The sequence below is a fragment of the Pantherophis guttatus genome, chromosome 2 (assembly GCF_059756535.1).
Source record: "Pantherophis guttatus breed Tessera chromosome 2, ASM5975653v1, whole genome shotgun sequence".
NCBI classification, from domain to species: domain Eukaryota; kingdom Metazoa; phylum Chordata; class Lepidosauria; order Squamata; family Colubridae; genus Pantherophis; species Pantherophis guttatus.
The window spans coordinates 192,579,143-192,595,694 of record NC_142064.1 but is presented as its reverse complement, the minus strand read 5'-3'; the positions used below and the strand labels follow the sequence as shown (position 1 = coordinate 192,595,694).

General features: G+C 35.9%; 1 protein-coding gene across 6 annotated transcripts in view; it reads right to left on the bottom strand.

Annotated features, from left to right (window-relative positions):
• Positions 1–272: 272 nt before the first annotated feature.
• SEC24A (SEC24 homolog A, COPII component) overlaps positions 273–16,552 on the bottom strand; it is a 41,120-nt gene continuing 24,840 nt past the window's right edge. For all 6 annotated transcript variants that reach the window (XM_034403863.3, XM_087887446.1, XM_087887447.1 and 3 more), the window contains 15 exons: positions 16,394–16,503; positions 15,217–15,329; positions 13,356–13,474; positions 11,683–11,738; positions 10,750–10,956; positions 9,372–9,492; positions 8,718–8,876; positions 7,340–7,513; positions 6,867–6,977; positions 6,352–6,527; positions 5,941–6,078; positions 4,857–4,961; positions 4,618–4,710; positions 1,051–1,154; positions 273–581 (listed from right to left, as the gene is read on the bottom strand). In XM_034403863.3, the coding sequence (XP_034259754.2) occupies positions 467–581; positions 1,051–1,154; positions 4,618–4,710; positions 4,857–4,961; positions 5,941–6,078; positions 6,352–6,527; positions 6,867–6,977; positions 7,340–7,513; positions 8,718–8,876; positions 9,372–9,492; positions 10,750–10,956; positions 11,683–11,738; positions 13,356–13,474; positions 15,217–15,329; positions 16,394–16,503 (1,901 nt within the window). In that variant the 3' untranslated portion in view covers positions 273–466. The remainder of the gene's footprint in view (positions 582–1,050; positions 1,155–4,617; positions 4,711–4,856; positions 4,962–5,940; positions 6,079–6,351; positions 6,528–6,866; positions 6,978–7,339; positions 7,514–8,717; positions 8,877–9,371; positions 9,493–10,749; positions 10,957–11,682; positions 11,739–13,355; positions 13,475–15,216; positions 15,330–16,393; positions 16,504–16,552) is intronic.

Below are 16,552 nucleotides of genomic sequence, written 5' to 3'. Positions count from 1 at the left end.
CTTTAAAAAGGCAACTTTTAACGAATAATGAATTGTATAATCAAGACAATATAGTTTCCTGGAAACTCAAGTCTTGGAGTTTTTAATTCTAGCAGCAAAACACAAAGCAGAAAAATAAAAATGAAAGGTAAAAAAAGTTAGTTTATAAACATTTCTCCAATATTGCCTTTTAACATATGCCACAATTACTGTGAAACATTTTTTGCAGTAAATTAAAGGCGTCCAACATATTCAAATTTATTTTAAAGTTTTAACGTACAACTACACAATAGTGTACTTAAAGATTCCACAGTCCTTTATTTGCTTTTCTTTTTCCTTTTTTTTTGGGGGGGGGGAGAAGAGGGGGAATCACAGTGAGATTTTCATCAACTGCACCAGGCCAACAACTTATAGGAGCATTACAGGAATAAGAGTTCTGCACGGAGGGTACATTCCTTTCAGCAGACGAACCATTTAAGAAAAGAGCTCATTTATTCATTTTTTGCTGAATATGCAAAAGAAATTCATAATACGATAATGCAGATTCTGTTCTGTCTTCTATCATATTTTGTAAGAAACTTGGTTTCCACGGACTCTCATCCCTAAAATATAAACAGAAGTCCATTATAAGTACATGCTTATATACTTTATTCCTTTTAAAACTATTCATCATAGTAACTCACTAGTAATGATCATATTTAGTTAACATTTATTGTATGCATAGAATAAATATGCAATATTTACATTAAAAGAACTTTGTATATTTTAAACAGTTTAAATAGCTAACAATCCTGCAAATAAGTATTAACGATTTCATAATTCCATTTGTATCATCTTCAATACCCTATTCTTTTATTCCTTTCCATGGTGTTACTTAATACTTTTGGCTAGTAGTTTTGTTTTTGCACTGAATATGCTTTCTGTCTCTGCAAAGAAGTGTCTTGTTGTACCAAACATGAACTGAAGGAAGTTTGCAACTTAAGGTACTTACATGCATGCAATTGTTAGTGTTCAGAATCGTGCAAATTTTTGTTCAATCTACCAATCAAATTTCACAAGCATTCTACTTACCTTAGAATATATAATATAGGAAAGAAAGGCCTTTGCTCCCTTAGCCAGAAAATAAAAGCAAGCACTCTAGACGATTCAGCTGTGTTCAATTCTGGAAGTTGTGTCTGTCAAAAACAAAAATGGGAGTAATAATGGAGCAAAAAACATTATAAAATATATTGTGCATTCAGAATACTGTACATCATGGACTGATTCTAAGCTAATTCTGCAAAAGTACACTCTTTTTTCTCTTTCAGAATACAACAAAGTAAATCTTTTTTCTGGTGTTTTTCGGGAGACAGAACTGGAAGAACAGTTAAGCAAATTTAAGATAAAGTAGTCCTCAACTATGATTATTTGTTCCTTGACCAATCAAAGTTACAGTGACACCAGATAAGGGGAATTTAATGGCAGGTTCTTGGAGTTCTGACTGTTACAACTCCCACAGACAAAGGATCACAATTTACAACATTCCTTACTGGTTTCCCGCAAGCAAAGTTAATGGGAAAGTCAGAAGTCACAGTCAGGCAAGGTCTTTGCTTAATGACAGCATCTTGGACTGCCAGAATTGCCATTGCTAAAGGTGATGTGATCACAAGATGTCACACTTTATGATTGCATTGCTTAGCCACAGTAACTATGGTCCCAATTGCTGTCATAAGCCGAGGTCTATCTGCATACAAAACCTTAATGTATTACATTAAGTAGGAAAGGAATTTCTATTAAAGCAGAAAGTCTGTTCATTCTGAATATGATATTAGGCACAAACAAAATGAGAACGGAATTTCAGGTATTTTTATGTACATAAGATGGCAAATACCCGTTCATGGATTACTGCCTTGTTGTGGCGAAGGGACTTGCACAGCTCAATGAAGCTATGAGCTATGCCATGCAGGGCCATCCAAGATGAAATATACAGTAGAGGTAACAAATAGATTTAAGGGATTAGATCTGATAGACAGAGTGCCTGAAGAACTATGGATGGAGGTTCGGAACATTGTACAAGAGATAGCAACTAAACCATCCCAAAGAAAAAAAAATGCAAGAAAGCAAAATGGCTAAGGAAGCTTTGCAAATAGCTGAGGAAAGAAGGGAAGTGAAAGGCAAGGCAGAAAGAGAAAGATACACCCAATTGAATGCAGAATTCCAGAGAATAGCTAGAAGAGATAAGAATACCTTCTTAAATGAACAGTGCAAAGAAATAGAAGAAAACAATAGAATAGGAAGGACCAGAGATCTCTTCAAGAAAATTGGAGATATGAAGGGAACTTTTCATGCAAAGATGGACATGATAAAGGACCAAAATGGCAGGGACCTACAGAGGAAGAAGAGGTTAAGAACAGGTGGCAAAATTACACAGAAGAACTATACAAGAATGAGTTTAATGTCCCTGATAACCACGATGGAGTGGTCACTGACCTCAAGCCAGACATCTTAGAATGTGAAATCAAATGGGCCTTAGGAAATCTGAGCAACAACAAAGCTAGTGGAGGTGACATTATTCTAGCTGAGCTATTCAAAATCTTAAAAGTCGATGCAGTAAAAGTGCTACACTCAATTTGCCAGCAAATTTGGAAAACTCAACAGTGGCCACAGGATTGGAAAAGTTCAGTTTACATTCCAATTCTAAAGAAAGGCAATGCCAAAGAATGTTCAAACTATCACACCATTGCACTCATTTCACATGCTAGTAAAGTTATGCTTAAAATCCTACAAGCTGGGCTTTAGCAGTATGTGGATTGAGAACTACCAGAAGTACAGGCAGGATTTCCAAGAGGCAAAGGAACTAGAGATCAAATTGCCAATCAAATTGCTGGATCATGGAAAAAGCTAGGGAGTTCCAGAAAAATATCTTCTGTTTCATTGACTATGCTAAAGCTTTTGAGTGTGTGGATCACAACAAATTGTTGCAAGTTCTTAAAGAGATGGAAGTACCAGACCATCTTATTTGTCTCTTGAGAAATCTATATGCGGGTCAAGAAGCAACAATCAGAACCGGACATGAACCACTGATTGATTCAAAATTGGGAAAGGAGTCCGGCAAGGCTGTAAACTGTCACCGTGCCTATTTAACTTATATGCAGAGCACATCATGAGAAAGGCGGGGCTATAGATGAATCAAAAGTTGGAATTAAGATTGCCGGGAGAAATATCAACAACCTCAGATATGCAGATGATAACACTCTAATGGCAGAAAGCGAAGAGGAACTAACAAGCTTCTTGATGCTGGTGAAGAAGGAGAGTGCAAAAGTTGGGTTGAAACTCAATATTAAGAAAACTAAGATCCAGCCCTCTCAATTCCTGGCAAATAGATGGGGAAGAAATGGAGGTAGTGACAAATTTTATTTTCCTGAGCTCCAAGATCACTGCAGATGGGGACTGCAGCCAAAAAATTAAAAGACACTTACTCCTGGGGAGGAAAGCTATAGCAAATCTAGACAGCATTCTAAAAAGCAGAGACATCACCCTGCCAACAAAAGTGTGTATAGTCAAGGCTATGGTTTTCCCAGTTGCAATGTATGGCTGTGAAAGTTGGACCATAAGAAAGGCTGAGCGTCAAAAAATTGAGGTCTTTGAACTATGGTGCTGAAGAAGACTCCTGCAAGTTCCTTGGACTGCAAGGCGATCAAACCGGTCAGTCCTAAAGGAGATCAACCCTGACTGCTCTTTAGAAGGCCAGATCCTGAAGATGAACTCAAATACTTTGGCCACCTAATGAGAAGGAAGGACTCACTGGAGAAGAGCCTAATGTTGGGAAAGATTGAGGGCAAAAGAAGAATGGGACAACAGAGAATGAGGTGGCTAGATGGAGTCACCGAAGCAGTAGGCGTGAGCTTAAATGGACTCTAGAGGATGGTAGAGGACAGGAAGGCCTGGAGGAACACTGTCCATGGGGTCGTGATGGTTCGGACACGACTTCGCAACTAACAACAACATGGCAAATGGGATGTTGCAATAGACAGAAGCATATAGTGCACAAACTGTTTATTTAATGATAACATTTTTGGAAAATTGACTTTAGTTCTTTTAAATTATAAGGTGCAAACTCAGGCATTCATAAGGTATCTAAAAGCCAGAATCACAAAAGCTCTCTGTAGGTCTATTTCAATAAATACTTCAGTTTGCACAACTGGTACTTTGTTGGCCACACCTTATTCCTTTTGGGTAGTTGTAAGGAGCCACATTACCTCAAGGAATTGAAGTAGGTAACATGATCCTCACTGATACTTCATCTTAAATTTCTTTAATCAAGTTCAGGTCTCGGCAACTATATCCCTGTTGTTTTCTTGGCAGCAATATAGTATGGAAATGGTTTGTTCTAGCCTTTTGACTTTTTTAAAAAAACTTTGTCTACTCTACAATCTATTCTTAGAATTTCATGGTGATCTCCCACCCAGCTACATACTGGATCTGACCCTATTTAGCATTTTCAAGACCAGGTTGACTAGATGCTGCCATCTGCTGTAAAGGTATTGTCCTACAACTCTGTAAATTCTTAGCCATTATCATATTGGCTGGGCTTGATGAAAGTTATAGTCTATGAAGGATTCAGGCTGTCTATCCTTGCTTACCGTGTTATGTTCTTACCATATTGTGTGGTATTGATGCATAGTTTGGGGCTCCAAGTACTTGGCTTATAAAGTTCTGTCCACAATTCTTTCCAACCCATAAAAACATGACCTGTATATTGAAACACAGGAATTAGTAAATAATGTATGCATTAAAACTTTACCTCAGACCAGGCTAATAAAGTACTGCTATGAAGGTTTATTTATGGAGCATGAGATGACTCCTGCTGATTGTAGTATATATAAAATCCTACTTACAGAGCCAGCATCCATAAGAAAAGCACCATCCTGGTTTAGCTTTTCTACAGAGAGCTGAAGAATGGGTGGCTGAGGTACTGTTCTGTCACCAATGTTGAGGGCTCCCTAAATAGATAAAATGATTTCTAACAGGCAAATAAAACAGTAGATCTTATGTATTATAAACATAGGCTACCATATCCTGACTGATATCAAGTCTAAAATATACATCATTATATGCATATATCTATAACATAAAGAAAATAATTGTTAATGTTTCCAGATAGAGTGGTTTGCAAATTGCACACAATTTCTGTTCCTTGCACTATGAAAGGTGTTTACATTTGCAGGCACCAATTAAAGTTGTTCTTGAAAGAAATTTAATAATGTTTCATTTGCATATAAATTATATTGTTCCATTTGTTAAAATGCAGGAATGCGTACCATTTAAATTTAATTCTTTCATATCTATTTGTAATATCAGATATTCTACTTTCATATATTCAATTTTAATGTCCTTTGCAATTTACCCATCATAATTTAATATCTCCATTCATTTAAACACACATTAAAACACTGAATTTGATGGCTAAATAATTTGTATATCAAGCACAAAATTAGACAACTACATACAAAAATAGAAACAGCTTATAAAATTTCTGGTACATGCCAACTAATTCATAAATGTCACAATTTATACTATAACTTAGTATAAAAGCTGTTATATTTATATCTACTCTCCAAGTCTGTCATAATTGCTACCTTCATAATTAATGCCTTCATCTATCATGTCAAATACTGGTCCCTATTTGCAATGTTCTTGTCAATACTCACATAACTAAATCACACTCAAGGCTTAGGTAGGGAAAAGGGAAAAGTTTTCCTTTTTCCAAACTTCCAAGACTTGAGGTCTGGAAAAAGGAAGACTGATACAGAATATTGAAGAAAACTCCCTGAATCTTAAAGCATAATAAAAGCATGGAAATGCATGCCTTTATTATAAAATATGCACAAAAGTCAAATATTGTAGTACAATTTTGTATAATATCTGAGATTAGGAAGATACATCCAATAATTTCCAGACAAATTTAGATGAAGAACTTACCTCATCTGTGAGATTGTCAATTCTATACAAATTGGGATGCATAATAAGCATGAGGTACACTAATGGCTGGCTTTTCACTTGACACATTGTAAAGATGCGTTCATCTAAACGGGTATTTGTTTTACTTTGGAATGCTTTCTGTAAGCAAAAGTAGCAGCAGAAAAACAAGAGAACTTAGAGTTATGCACATGTCAAGATCATCAATTTCAACCATACAATTTTTTTACTTCATTCATACAAGGAAGTCTGGAAACTTATTCTCAATATAGAATAGTTTTTCTAAATTTGTTACTGCATATAAATATCTGGAAAAAATAATTAACTATAATACTATACACAGTTATCATCAATTTTAACAAAATTTACTTAGCCAACTTCTATTTCTAAGGCAATTTCTGTTTTTATTTTTACCTGTTTTAAGAGAGCCAGGATAAACAATGGAAACAGACGTAATGATGCAGGAGTCATAAGACCTGGTTGCTGAATGGTTAGGACAGATGAGCGGTATGCAGAAAGAGAATCTATTACAGCATTCACCAATGCATCTCGAGCATCACTCAAACTAGCAGAAATTGACCGATCAACAGCTGAAAAAGAACAGAACATAGTCCACTTGAATGTCAAAAAGACAATCGCAATAAAAAGCATTAACAATGGATATTAAAGACTCACTCACTCACGCAATCTCTCACACAGATATCCAATTTACCAAAAAGAATACAAAGCAACACTGCATAGTATCTATATCTCTTTATGCTGTGACATAGTTGCCAAGCTTTTTAGATACATTTTGTAAAGCACTTTTATACATTATAAAACAATCTCAACCAAAACATTCATTACTACCAATCTTTAAACTTTGTAGAATGACAGTATCAATGAATCAAAAAATATTGTGCAATTCAATCCAACAATTCAGCACATACCCATATTGGCTAAAAGGCCTGTAATAGCTTGTACATCAGCTCCTAAATAAACATCACTCAATTGGCTTACAACTGGTAAACACAGTGTGTGGACACGTATTCTTCTTTCACCTGTTAAAAAAGTAGTTTTTAATAGCATTTAAAATAAATCCAGCATATGCTTCAAAAACTACGATACATTAATTCTATTGCGGACATGGAGTGAAGTTCATTATTCAAAATCATTCGTCTTACAAATTTAAACAGAGGCTATTTTCTAACCAAATTTGTGTAAAAGACATGTTACTTTCCACTTTTTTCAAACCCAAAGTGCCATTTAACAATGAAAGTCATGAGTATTTGCCAATAACCTATGAAGATCTTAATCATGAAAACTGCAAAAGTCTAAAGACTTTAATAATAACCATTTTGTGTTATTAAAAGCATGGAGGGTATGACCTTGAAATGGATACCGGATGCCTCAGGCTGCTTACCTTTACTAGATGTATACAGGAGGGCTGACTGAAAACAGACCACCTGCATATCTGTCAAGCTCTCCTCCACTGACATTTGGACAGCATATCCTGCATCAGGATTCACGTTTGGCAGAGACAATAGATCAGTTGACCGTACAAAGAAGTTGCCATGGAAAGTGTGAATTGAAAGGCCTGTGAAAAGAATTATAGTGTTTAAAATATTATAATTAAGTTTAAAATTACTAGTATTCACTCTTCAATTTTTGACAGATTAGGTTTAAGCATTGTCAATAAGTACTTCTATAAGGTGTCATGCTCAATTAAAAACATCAAAGCATAAGCAATGTGTGGGAAATTTCTGTATGGCAAACACACCCCATTGTCATAAAACTTTTGTAGTATTATTCTCAACGTAGTGAGGAACAGTATTTCTTTGTGGATGCAGAGAGGATTTTACCAACATAAAAAGGGCTATCTAAATGGAGCCAGTCTCTCTTGAACTGCTTAAGTTGATTAAAATATTCTTAAACAAGTTATGCAAATATACTAGCATTATCATTATAAGTCTCTTATGTTTTCAATAACTGAACTGAACCAAAATTAAAATATGTACTTTTTTTTTACAGTAAAGAAGAAATGTGGACTTAGGGCTATGTTATTTTGAATCGGGAAAACATTTGAAAACTGTGATTAAAATAAGTTTAAGTTTAGAAAAATCATCTCATTCATAAATACAAAGCAAGCCCATTCATGCGTTCAGATCATTTTGCATTGCTTGTTGATTCAAGATGTCCTCTTCACCCCACCCCCACCCCCCAAAATCTATCCTTTTACCAAAAAAGAACATTCAAGGCATAAATTTACCTTTGGATTTACAATGCAGTTTAAAAATCTTCCTAGACATACCAATCTGCTATGATAGGCAGACCAGATTCCCCAAAGACCTGAACCAATTTATTTAACATAGCAAGGAGAGGGAGAGGGAGGGAGGGAGAGGGAGAGGGAGAGAGAGAGAGAGAGAAAGAAAGACAGAGAGAGAGAGCTGCTTCTACTGTAACCATCCAATATATATAAAAGACCTTGCCCCTGGGGAACAAGATGCCATGTTTCCATGATCTTTGATATTAACAATCTCAGATAATTTACACAAGTGGAAATAGCCTTCACTGATTATACAATAGGTTTATAATATTCTGTGACAACTCTTTCATAAAAGCTCATACATTCAAGACTGTACAGAAAGTATAGTAACTTAAGCAGTGCTGAGTATCAAACATCATTTGCCAGAATTCCAAATTCAGGGTACTTAGAATTTCAATTTTTTACGTGCACCCTTTCACTTATTTAAGCAATTATGACAATGCTTCGATTAAAACTGGCAGACTAAGTGTCTGACCTTTGGTACATCTTATCCTCATGACAGCTTCAAAGCCAATCTTCCTAGTTAAATATCGCTTTAGTTCTTTTTGTAATTTCTCCACCAGAAGAGGATTGTGTTGATGATGGTAAGCTTGATAATAATAGACACTACCAGCAGAATACCTTGATATACATCCTAGAAAAAAGGTAAATTTATTTCATTTTTGGACTTAAAGTAATATAATATTAAAAAATAGAAGTTTTACAGTAAGAAAAAGAAACATGCACATTTTTTTTCAAGCACTAGTTTCACTACTGAAATGGAATACATTTCTTTCCTCAAAAACAGATTTTTAAAAATGATGAGCTGGAAATAGCATCAACTACATTATTGAAATATATTGCTCCATCTTTTGATTGTAATGTTTTTGTTTTTACAATTTAAAATCTGTAATTGTAAAAACAAAGTTAATTACTCCGTTTTACAGTAGCACATGAGAAAATAGTTTTATACCTTTATTAATCAAGAAAGAAAGAAAGCAAACCAGTAGAACAGGGCTCAACTATATATATATATAGTTTTATGCAACAGTTTTGATAAAGGATTACCATATTTTATTATAATCATCCCTGCGTAATCTACATCTTTCAATAAAGCATTCCTAAATGGCAAGCAAAAAGAATGTCTTACCTAATGAAGCCAAGTCAGAGTACTGTCCACTAAGAAGAAACAAGTCAACTGCAACCTGCTGTCCTGAGCAATCCAAGGCCAATTTTTTATAGAAGTCAGTAGATGGTGTCAGAGGAACATCCTGGTAAAAAGGCAAAAAATGCACTTGAAGGGGTGTTTCATTCATGTTCATGCCACCAACAAAGCAATATTCATTAAAGCACTGAAGCAGCTGCATCCTCCCAAAGGTTTAGCACAGCCTTTTTGTGCTAAATTGCCTTCATATGCTTGTGGATGCACTGAAGATGCTTTCACCAGGAATGCTGGGTAAAAGGAAGTTGCAGCTATGTAGACGGTTGAAAAGTGATGCTTTGCTCACAGCCTTACTGTAAGGACAGCATTGTTCAAATGATTTATATTGGCTATTACCCAATATTAAAAAAATGCTAGTAATGTTCAAACAATTGCAAGGATTTTGTTACAAAATGACTTGCGTCTAGGCTTTCTAGTAGTCAATCAAAATTGAAAATGGCCATTTAGGCATTAGGTTCAATAGCCTGTTCAGTATAGCAAATGAAATTAAATCATCCATAAGAAGCCAATACCTATATTCAGCCTGTAGAGACATTCAAGAATTAAGTTTGGTATAGTGGTTAAGATATCAAACTAGAACCCAGGAGACTGAGAGTTCTAGTCCTGCTTGAGGCACAAAGTCAGTTGGATGACTTTGAGCCAATCACTCTCTCAGCCCTAGGAAGTCGGCAATGGCAAGCCAATTCTGAAATCTTGCCAAGAAAACTACAGGGATTTGTCCAATCTCCAGAGTAAATACTGACTTGAAGGGTATACATGTACACCCAAAAAAAGTTGACCACCTGTCTAGAAATAAATTCTACAGTTGAACTGCTCTACTTTTAGCAAGTTTTCTAATATGCAGTCAGGCTCTGCCTCCCTGTAAATTAAATCTGTAATTCTTGTAGCGATACAGAACATGTTCTGCGCATTATCTTTTCAGATATGTGAATAATGGTATTATATCTTCCCTTAGTTTTCTTTCCTCAGGGCTAAATATGCCTATGCCTTCAAATGTATCTTCATACAACAGTTTCTGCTCTGCTGATCATTCTCATTGCCATGTTTTGAACCTGTTCCAGTCTCTCTGAATCTTTCTTAAATTATAGTACTCAGAATACTATCCAGAACTCAATGCTAAATCTGACCAAAGCAGAATAAAGGAGAACTATAGCTTCCTGTGGTTTAGAAGATATTCGTCTGTTGAAAAATTTGCATTTTTGCAGCCCCACTGCAGACTAGAACTATTTTTAAAAAGAACTGTTAAAATAAAAAATAAATTTTAAGAGTCACTCAAAAATCAGGCATAAAAGTTTGTTTTGCTAACCTTTGTGGATGCTTTTTGGTTAGGCTCTTCCCGTGGTTTGAGTGCACCTGCTCCTAAAGATGGAAGCTGAGTTTGGAAGACAGTAATCCGACCCCCAGTAGGTGACATAAGTTTAAAGGCAGCCTGTAGTGCAGGTCCCAAAGCACTTTGGGTTTCCAAAGATTTAATAAACATCTGAGGCAAAGTTCTCAATAAATCTTGAATCAACTGAAAGAAATCAAATTTCCATCTTTTTATTTACTATATTTATCCATTTTTATATTATCCAATATTTGAAGTTCACACTGCAGCTTAAAAAAATAAAACTTAAAATAAAAACAATAGTAGAACTAAGGGAAATTTTTTTGTCTGGTGTTAAAAATTTATGTGCCAATGTACCACCATTGGAATACCATCCACTTTCAGGGTTTCTCCAACGAGGAGACCTTAAATTAATCACTCAGTGGTTGTTTATTTTGTTTATTTATTAAAGAACTTGTAGCAGCAGCATCTCATCTGATAAAACAACTGAAAGCTTCAAAAGTTTATTTGAGGTTCCAAGCTTATCAGTATAATAACTGATCAGATGCTTAGTGCTTTAAAAGTTAGTTATACAGTACAGCGGATGAGAGTGTAGGTTACACAAATGAACCATAAAATCAGTAGTTGCCCTCTGACTGTACCAATCTGGTGTAGATAACTCAGGCCCAGTCTTGTCCAATTATCTGGGAAGATTTTGTTTAGGTGGCTCTTGAAAAGTGGACTGGAATCACTCTTCAGACTGCTGGATGCCATTTGTCCCATTATTAGGTATCAAACATTTTAACTGAAGTTATTTTGTTCCTCAGGCCAAAATATGTTTTAGATTTATTACAACAGGCAAAATAATATTTCAAAGTCAATTGCTTAAAATATACTTTTGCTTATACTTACAATGTATAATATTCCTCTTACCTCTTTGCTTTCGTTTAAATTTACTAATAAGTTTTCCGGCATGGGTATAAACACATCTACAAGATAGAAAACAAAGTATTTATTATTTATTTTATCATTGGATTTAATGATTGTTCAGTTATGATAGCCTTGGAGAAGCTGTTTTACAGCCCATAAAGCACTTCCACCCATGATAAAACATCATGATAAAACATCAAGATTTCTCCGTCTCCACAGTCACATGACTGTATTTCAGGTGCTTGGCAACTGATTGTAGTGGTTTGGGAGAATAGATTTGCTTAATGACTGGCATAAAAAGAGTAAAAAATGGCTTCAGTAATGTGGGTGCCACAATTTACAACTGCAACAACTTATAGCTAAAATTCCAATCCCAATTGCAGTTATAAGTCGAGGACTACCTTAATACTTCCACCTATTTTTTCCACAACACAATCCTTTGAGGTGAGTTAGACTAAGAGTGATGAGCCCAGTCTTTTAATCACAGCTTTTAATCACAGCTACCTGTGATTAAAACTCAAGAGTACCCCATTTAGACTTCAAAAGCCCCCCGAAGGTGAGATCCATATCCACCCTTCTGATATTCAGAAAGGGCCTAAAGCCCTTCCTCTATCAAATGGCCTAGTACCCCAATGGGGGCAATCTTTCTGGACATGGTTAACGGACTACGACCCCATCTTCCACCCACATGCATGTTGCTTCCTATCGCCCTAATTTAATTTTACTATTTATTAATTTAATGTTTTTTATTGGTTTTTAATGATTAGTCGTCTCCAGGCGAAGTAGGCAGCATATAAACTGAATGAATAAAGTAAAATAAATAAATAAATAATCTGGATTTGAAAAAAAATACTGAGGAAAAGCGACCTTTTAAATTTCTCTCTCTCTCTCTCTCTCTCTCTCTCTCTCTCTCTCTCTCTCTCTCTCTCTCTCTCTCTCACACACACACACACACACACACACACACACACACACACACACCAGAATAAATCTAAGAGGCTAAAACCTCTACATTATCCCAAATACAAACTACTACAGTCCTGAGAGATCTACAAACTACAGAAATGATAGTATTTATTTCCTGGACCTATAGCCAGAAAGTGATAAATTGAAAAGAAAAAAACAAAACAAGTCTTGAAAGTTGTGTGTGAAGTGCTTTGCTTCTTTGACATTACCTATAATGGAAGTGTGAGAAGACAGAATTTGTAAGTGAAGTAAGAGGTAACCCTAAAACACCTATAGCAAATGAGACAACTATCATAGGGCTACTTCTCCAGATAGCTAGTCTGTGTGTATGAAAGAAAATCTGCAATGGAAAATTTTAAATCCTAGGGGGGGGTTTGCAAAACAAAAATTGAAAACAGGAAAGACCCTGTTTTTCTCGAAGACTGACACGCAGTCTTCAACACTAATGACTGAGGCATATTCTAAGGAGTGTTTTTCTAGCTGTGTCTTTGATTAGAGGACATTTGCTCTTTTTCCTTTCTTGCTCTCCTAGCTTACAGTATGACTGACAATCATCTTTAATAGCAAAGTACCAAGACTTGTTATTTAACTGTTTTTCTTCTTCTTTGAAAACAGAAAATGTGTTGAATTAATGTTCCAATTTAGGAGTATACGACAGAAGTCATAAAACATATTTCATAAATTTAGTATTCGAGATTATTTCTTCTTACCTTCAATATCTGAAATGATTAACATTTGAGGCTGTGAGAGACCTTCCTGGAGGCTATAGAAATGGATTGTGCTGTCAAATGTTATGAAGCCTATTTTTGTTCTAGTGTTCCCTGGGAGTCTGAAAATGAAGCAGAGAAATTGAGCACCAGGCATTAAATATATAAAGTGTGCTCATTTAAGTTGAACTTATATATTTTCATAAAACAACATTTCATGTAACATGTTAAATGTAAGTAAATAAATGATTCTTCCATGAACAGCTATAAAGCTCACATTCAGATGGGTTCATTAATAAGTTTCAAAGTAGTGGAATAGAACTTTATGGTGACAATAAAATGACAAAAAATGGAAAGACAAGAGAATGACCCAGGGGGGTTATTCTGAAATGGAGAAAAATTCTACCTTCATTACAGAAAAAGACATTTTGTTTCTTACAAACATTGCAACATACAGAGTTCCTGAAGCAAATTGTCCTTTCAGATTATGCACACATTTCCTAAAGAATGTACTTCAGTTCAACACAGTTCATCCATTCCTATTCAAAGATGAGCCTCAAATCACGTTGCGAGTTATTCTATCCAGATGAATTATCTGGATTACAGATAATTCTAAAAGGTCCATAAACTTTCATTATTGCAGGTTTGTGTAAATTTATGTTATCTGTATACTGATGTCATCATGCAATGAGCTAAGCTCTTGTGCTATCTTGTTTTTCAATTCAGTAAACATTCCTTAATGATCAATACTCCCTCCTCAAATATTACCATAACTATAATTGTATACATTCTGCATATGTGTACACAGGCATCGACATACTCCAACCCAACTTAATGATATTGTCATGGTGGGCTCAGATTTGAGTCAGAGGAGGGAACAGAAAATGATCAGCCAGAGCCAGCTTCAGAAGTGTTGACAAACAACAAGCAGCCAGCCCAGGTACCACCAGACAGACCGCTGCCTGAGCAAGCAAAGGAGGTAAGTCCAAAGCAGCACACACAGCTGCTGTCACTCTCTGAAGATGGCAGTGCAGAATTACCTCCCCCCTCTCAACACAAGAGCTTGACAGGCTGCAAAGAGCAGAGCAGTGGTGGGTTTCAAAAATTTTTACTAGCAGTTCTGTGGGTGTGGCTTGGTGGGCGTGGCAGGGGAAGGATATTGTAAAATCTCCATTCCCATCCCACTCCAGGGGAAAGATACTGTAAAATCTCCATTCCCTCCCCTATCCAGGGGAAGGTTACTGCAAAATCCCCATTTCCTCCCGATCAGCTGGGACTTGGGAGGCAGAGAATAGATGGAGGGGCCAGTCAGAATTTTTACTACCGGTTCACCGAACTACTCAAAATTTCCGCTACCAGTTCTCCAGAACTGGTCAGAACCTGCTGAAACCCACCTCTGGAGTAGAGCCTTTGTGCTCTGTGAGACTGCTTACACAGAAGAGGTCTCGCCCTCACATGAGCTGCACTGAGGTTGCTTCTATTAAAATGGAGCAGCAAGCACAAGCTGTTCCTTGTCGACAACCACCCTAACTTTTACTTCCTGTGCCTTGACTTATGAATCTTGCAACCCTGACTTTGATCCTAAACTGGCTGATGAATTTGCTACATGCTTTGACCAGTGGACTCCACCTGATACTCTCCTGTGTGTTGCTTTGATTTGGAACACTTGTAAAGCAAAACTGCTGAACTTCGGGGGAGGGAGGACTTTATACTGCAAGGGCATCTGTTTCCAACTCTCATTTAGTAAACAGAACAAAATCACCTCTTTTGTGTGTTCATTTGTTTGTTTGTGCTTGGTCCAGGACCGGACAGATATGAATTTTAAAGGTTACATTGATAGATTGAAAAGATGCAAAGGACTCACAGATCTAAATTGTCCAACAAAGTCTTGCAGACAGTGTCTAAGTATCCTGTTTCTATTGCATTATGTGACACATCAAATACAAAGAGGTACACAGGAGGCTGAGGTGGACGTAGCTGAAAAAATAAGACACAATTATAAACATTTAAATGTCAATCTAGGACCGCTGACTTTTTTACTTGGCTGTAAGGTAGTCTGCATTTTAAATACCGTAAAAATATAATACACATTTACATATTATAATCCATTTTTGATTAATTCTATTGTGAAAATGAGAAATTTTCATTGTAGCAAGTTTACTGAACTCTGCTTTGTAACTTGTTACAAAATGGAAAAAATCATAGTACATACACCACAGTTTTTAAAAAAGTTAGCAAATGGTAGTATACTGGATTCAGTGATTTAGAGGACTGAGAACCACTATGACATAAAAAGATATATTTATTGTAAAGATGCAATACATTAGAGTCTATATTTCTTTCAAATCTTGAACAGTGTGGATGAAGGTTGAAGTGCTGGATTAGAAGCAGAGATCTACGTTTTGGTCCTTCTTAGCTGGTGGAGTCTGAAAGAAGGTAATAACAAACTATTCCCACATTTTTGTCACAGAAACTACATAAACCCATAGACTGACTGAAAAGTGCTTCTCCACTGAAAGATAACTTTTTCTCTGGTGCAATGTAAGATCAATAAGCTTTCCTACAACTACAGTGCATAAGCATCAACAAGTAAGGGAAAATGAAACAACGTTTGAAACAATTGTTTCATAAGCAAGAGCACACTGCTTGACTTTTGTTTTCTTCTACTAATCCTTCACAGGATTAAAATCTTATGTGAAAGGGTACTTTTGGAAGTTTGGAAATTTAAGAGCAATTTTTAATAGAGAAGGAAGCTGCTCATAAAGAATTTGAAAATCCAACCAATTACTTGAAAGCTCTAAGATGTAATGACATTCTCTAAGATGTATGGTACAAATTATAACCAGCCACTTTGTCTCAACTGAAATACTACTTTCTATAATAGCTATGCAAGAATGGATAAAGGTAAAAAAAGAAAAAGAAAAATGTTGAGATATAATAGTTCTGCACAAGTTGTGTTTATTATGACTACACATTGTATAAGGTTGGGAAGAGAGGTCAGGAGGAAGGAGAGAAAGAAAGGTGGGAAGGCAGAATCTCACCATATATTCAGAAGGAGCCATAAACTCAATAGTGGCATTTTGAACTTCCGGTCTTTTATGAGGTTCTCCATAAACTCTTGTCACAGGATTATACATAAACTCTTCAGGAACTATACAGTAGAGGAGGAAAATACACTTTATAAACCAATGTAACTCTCA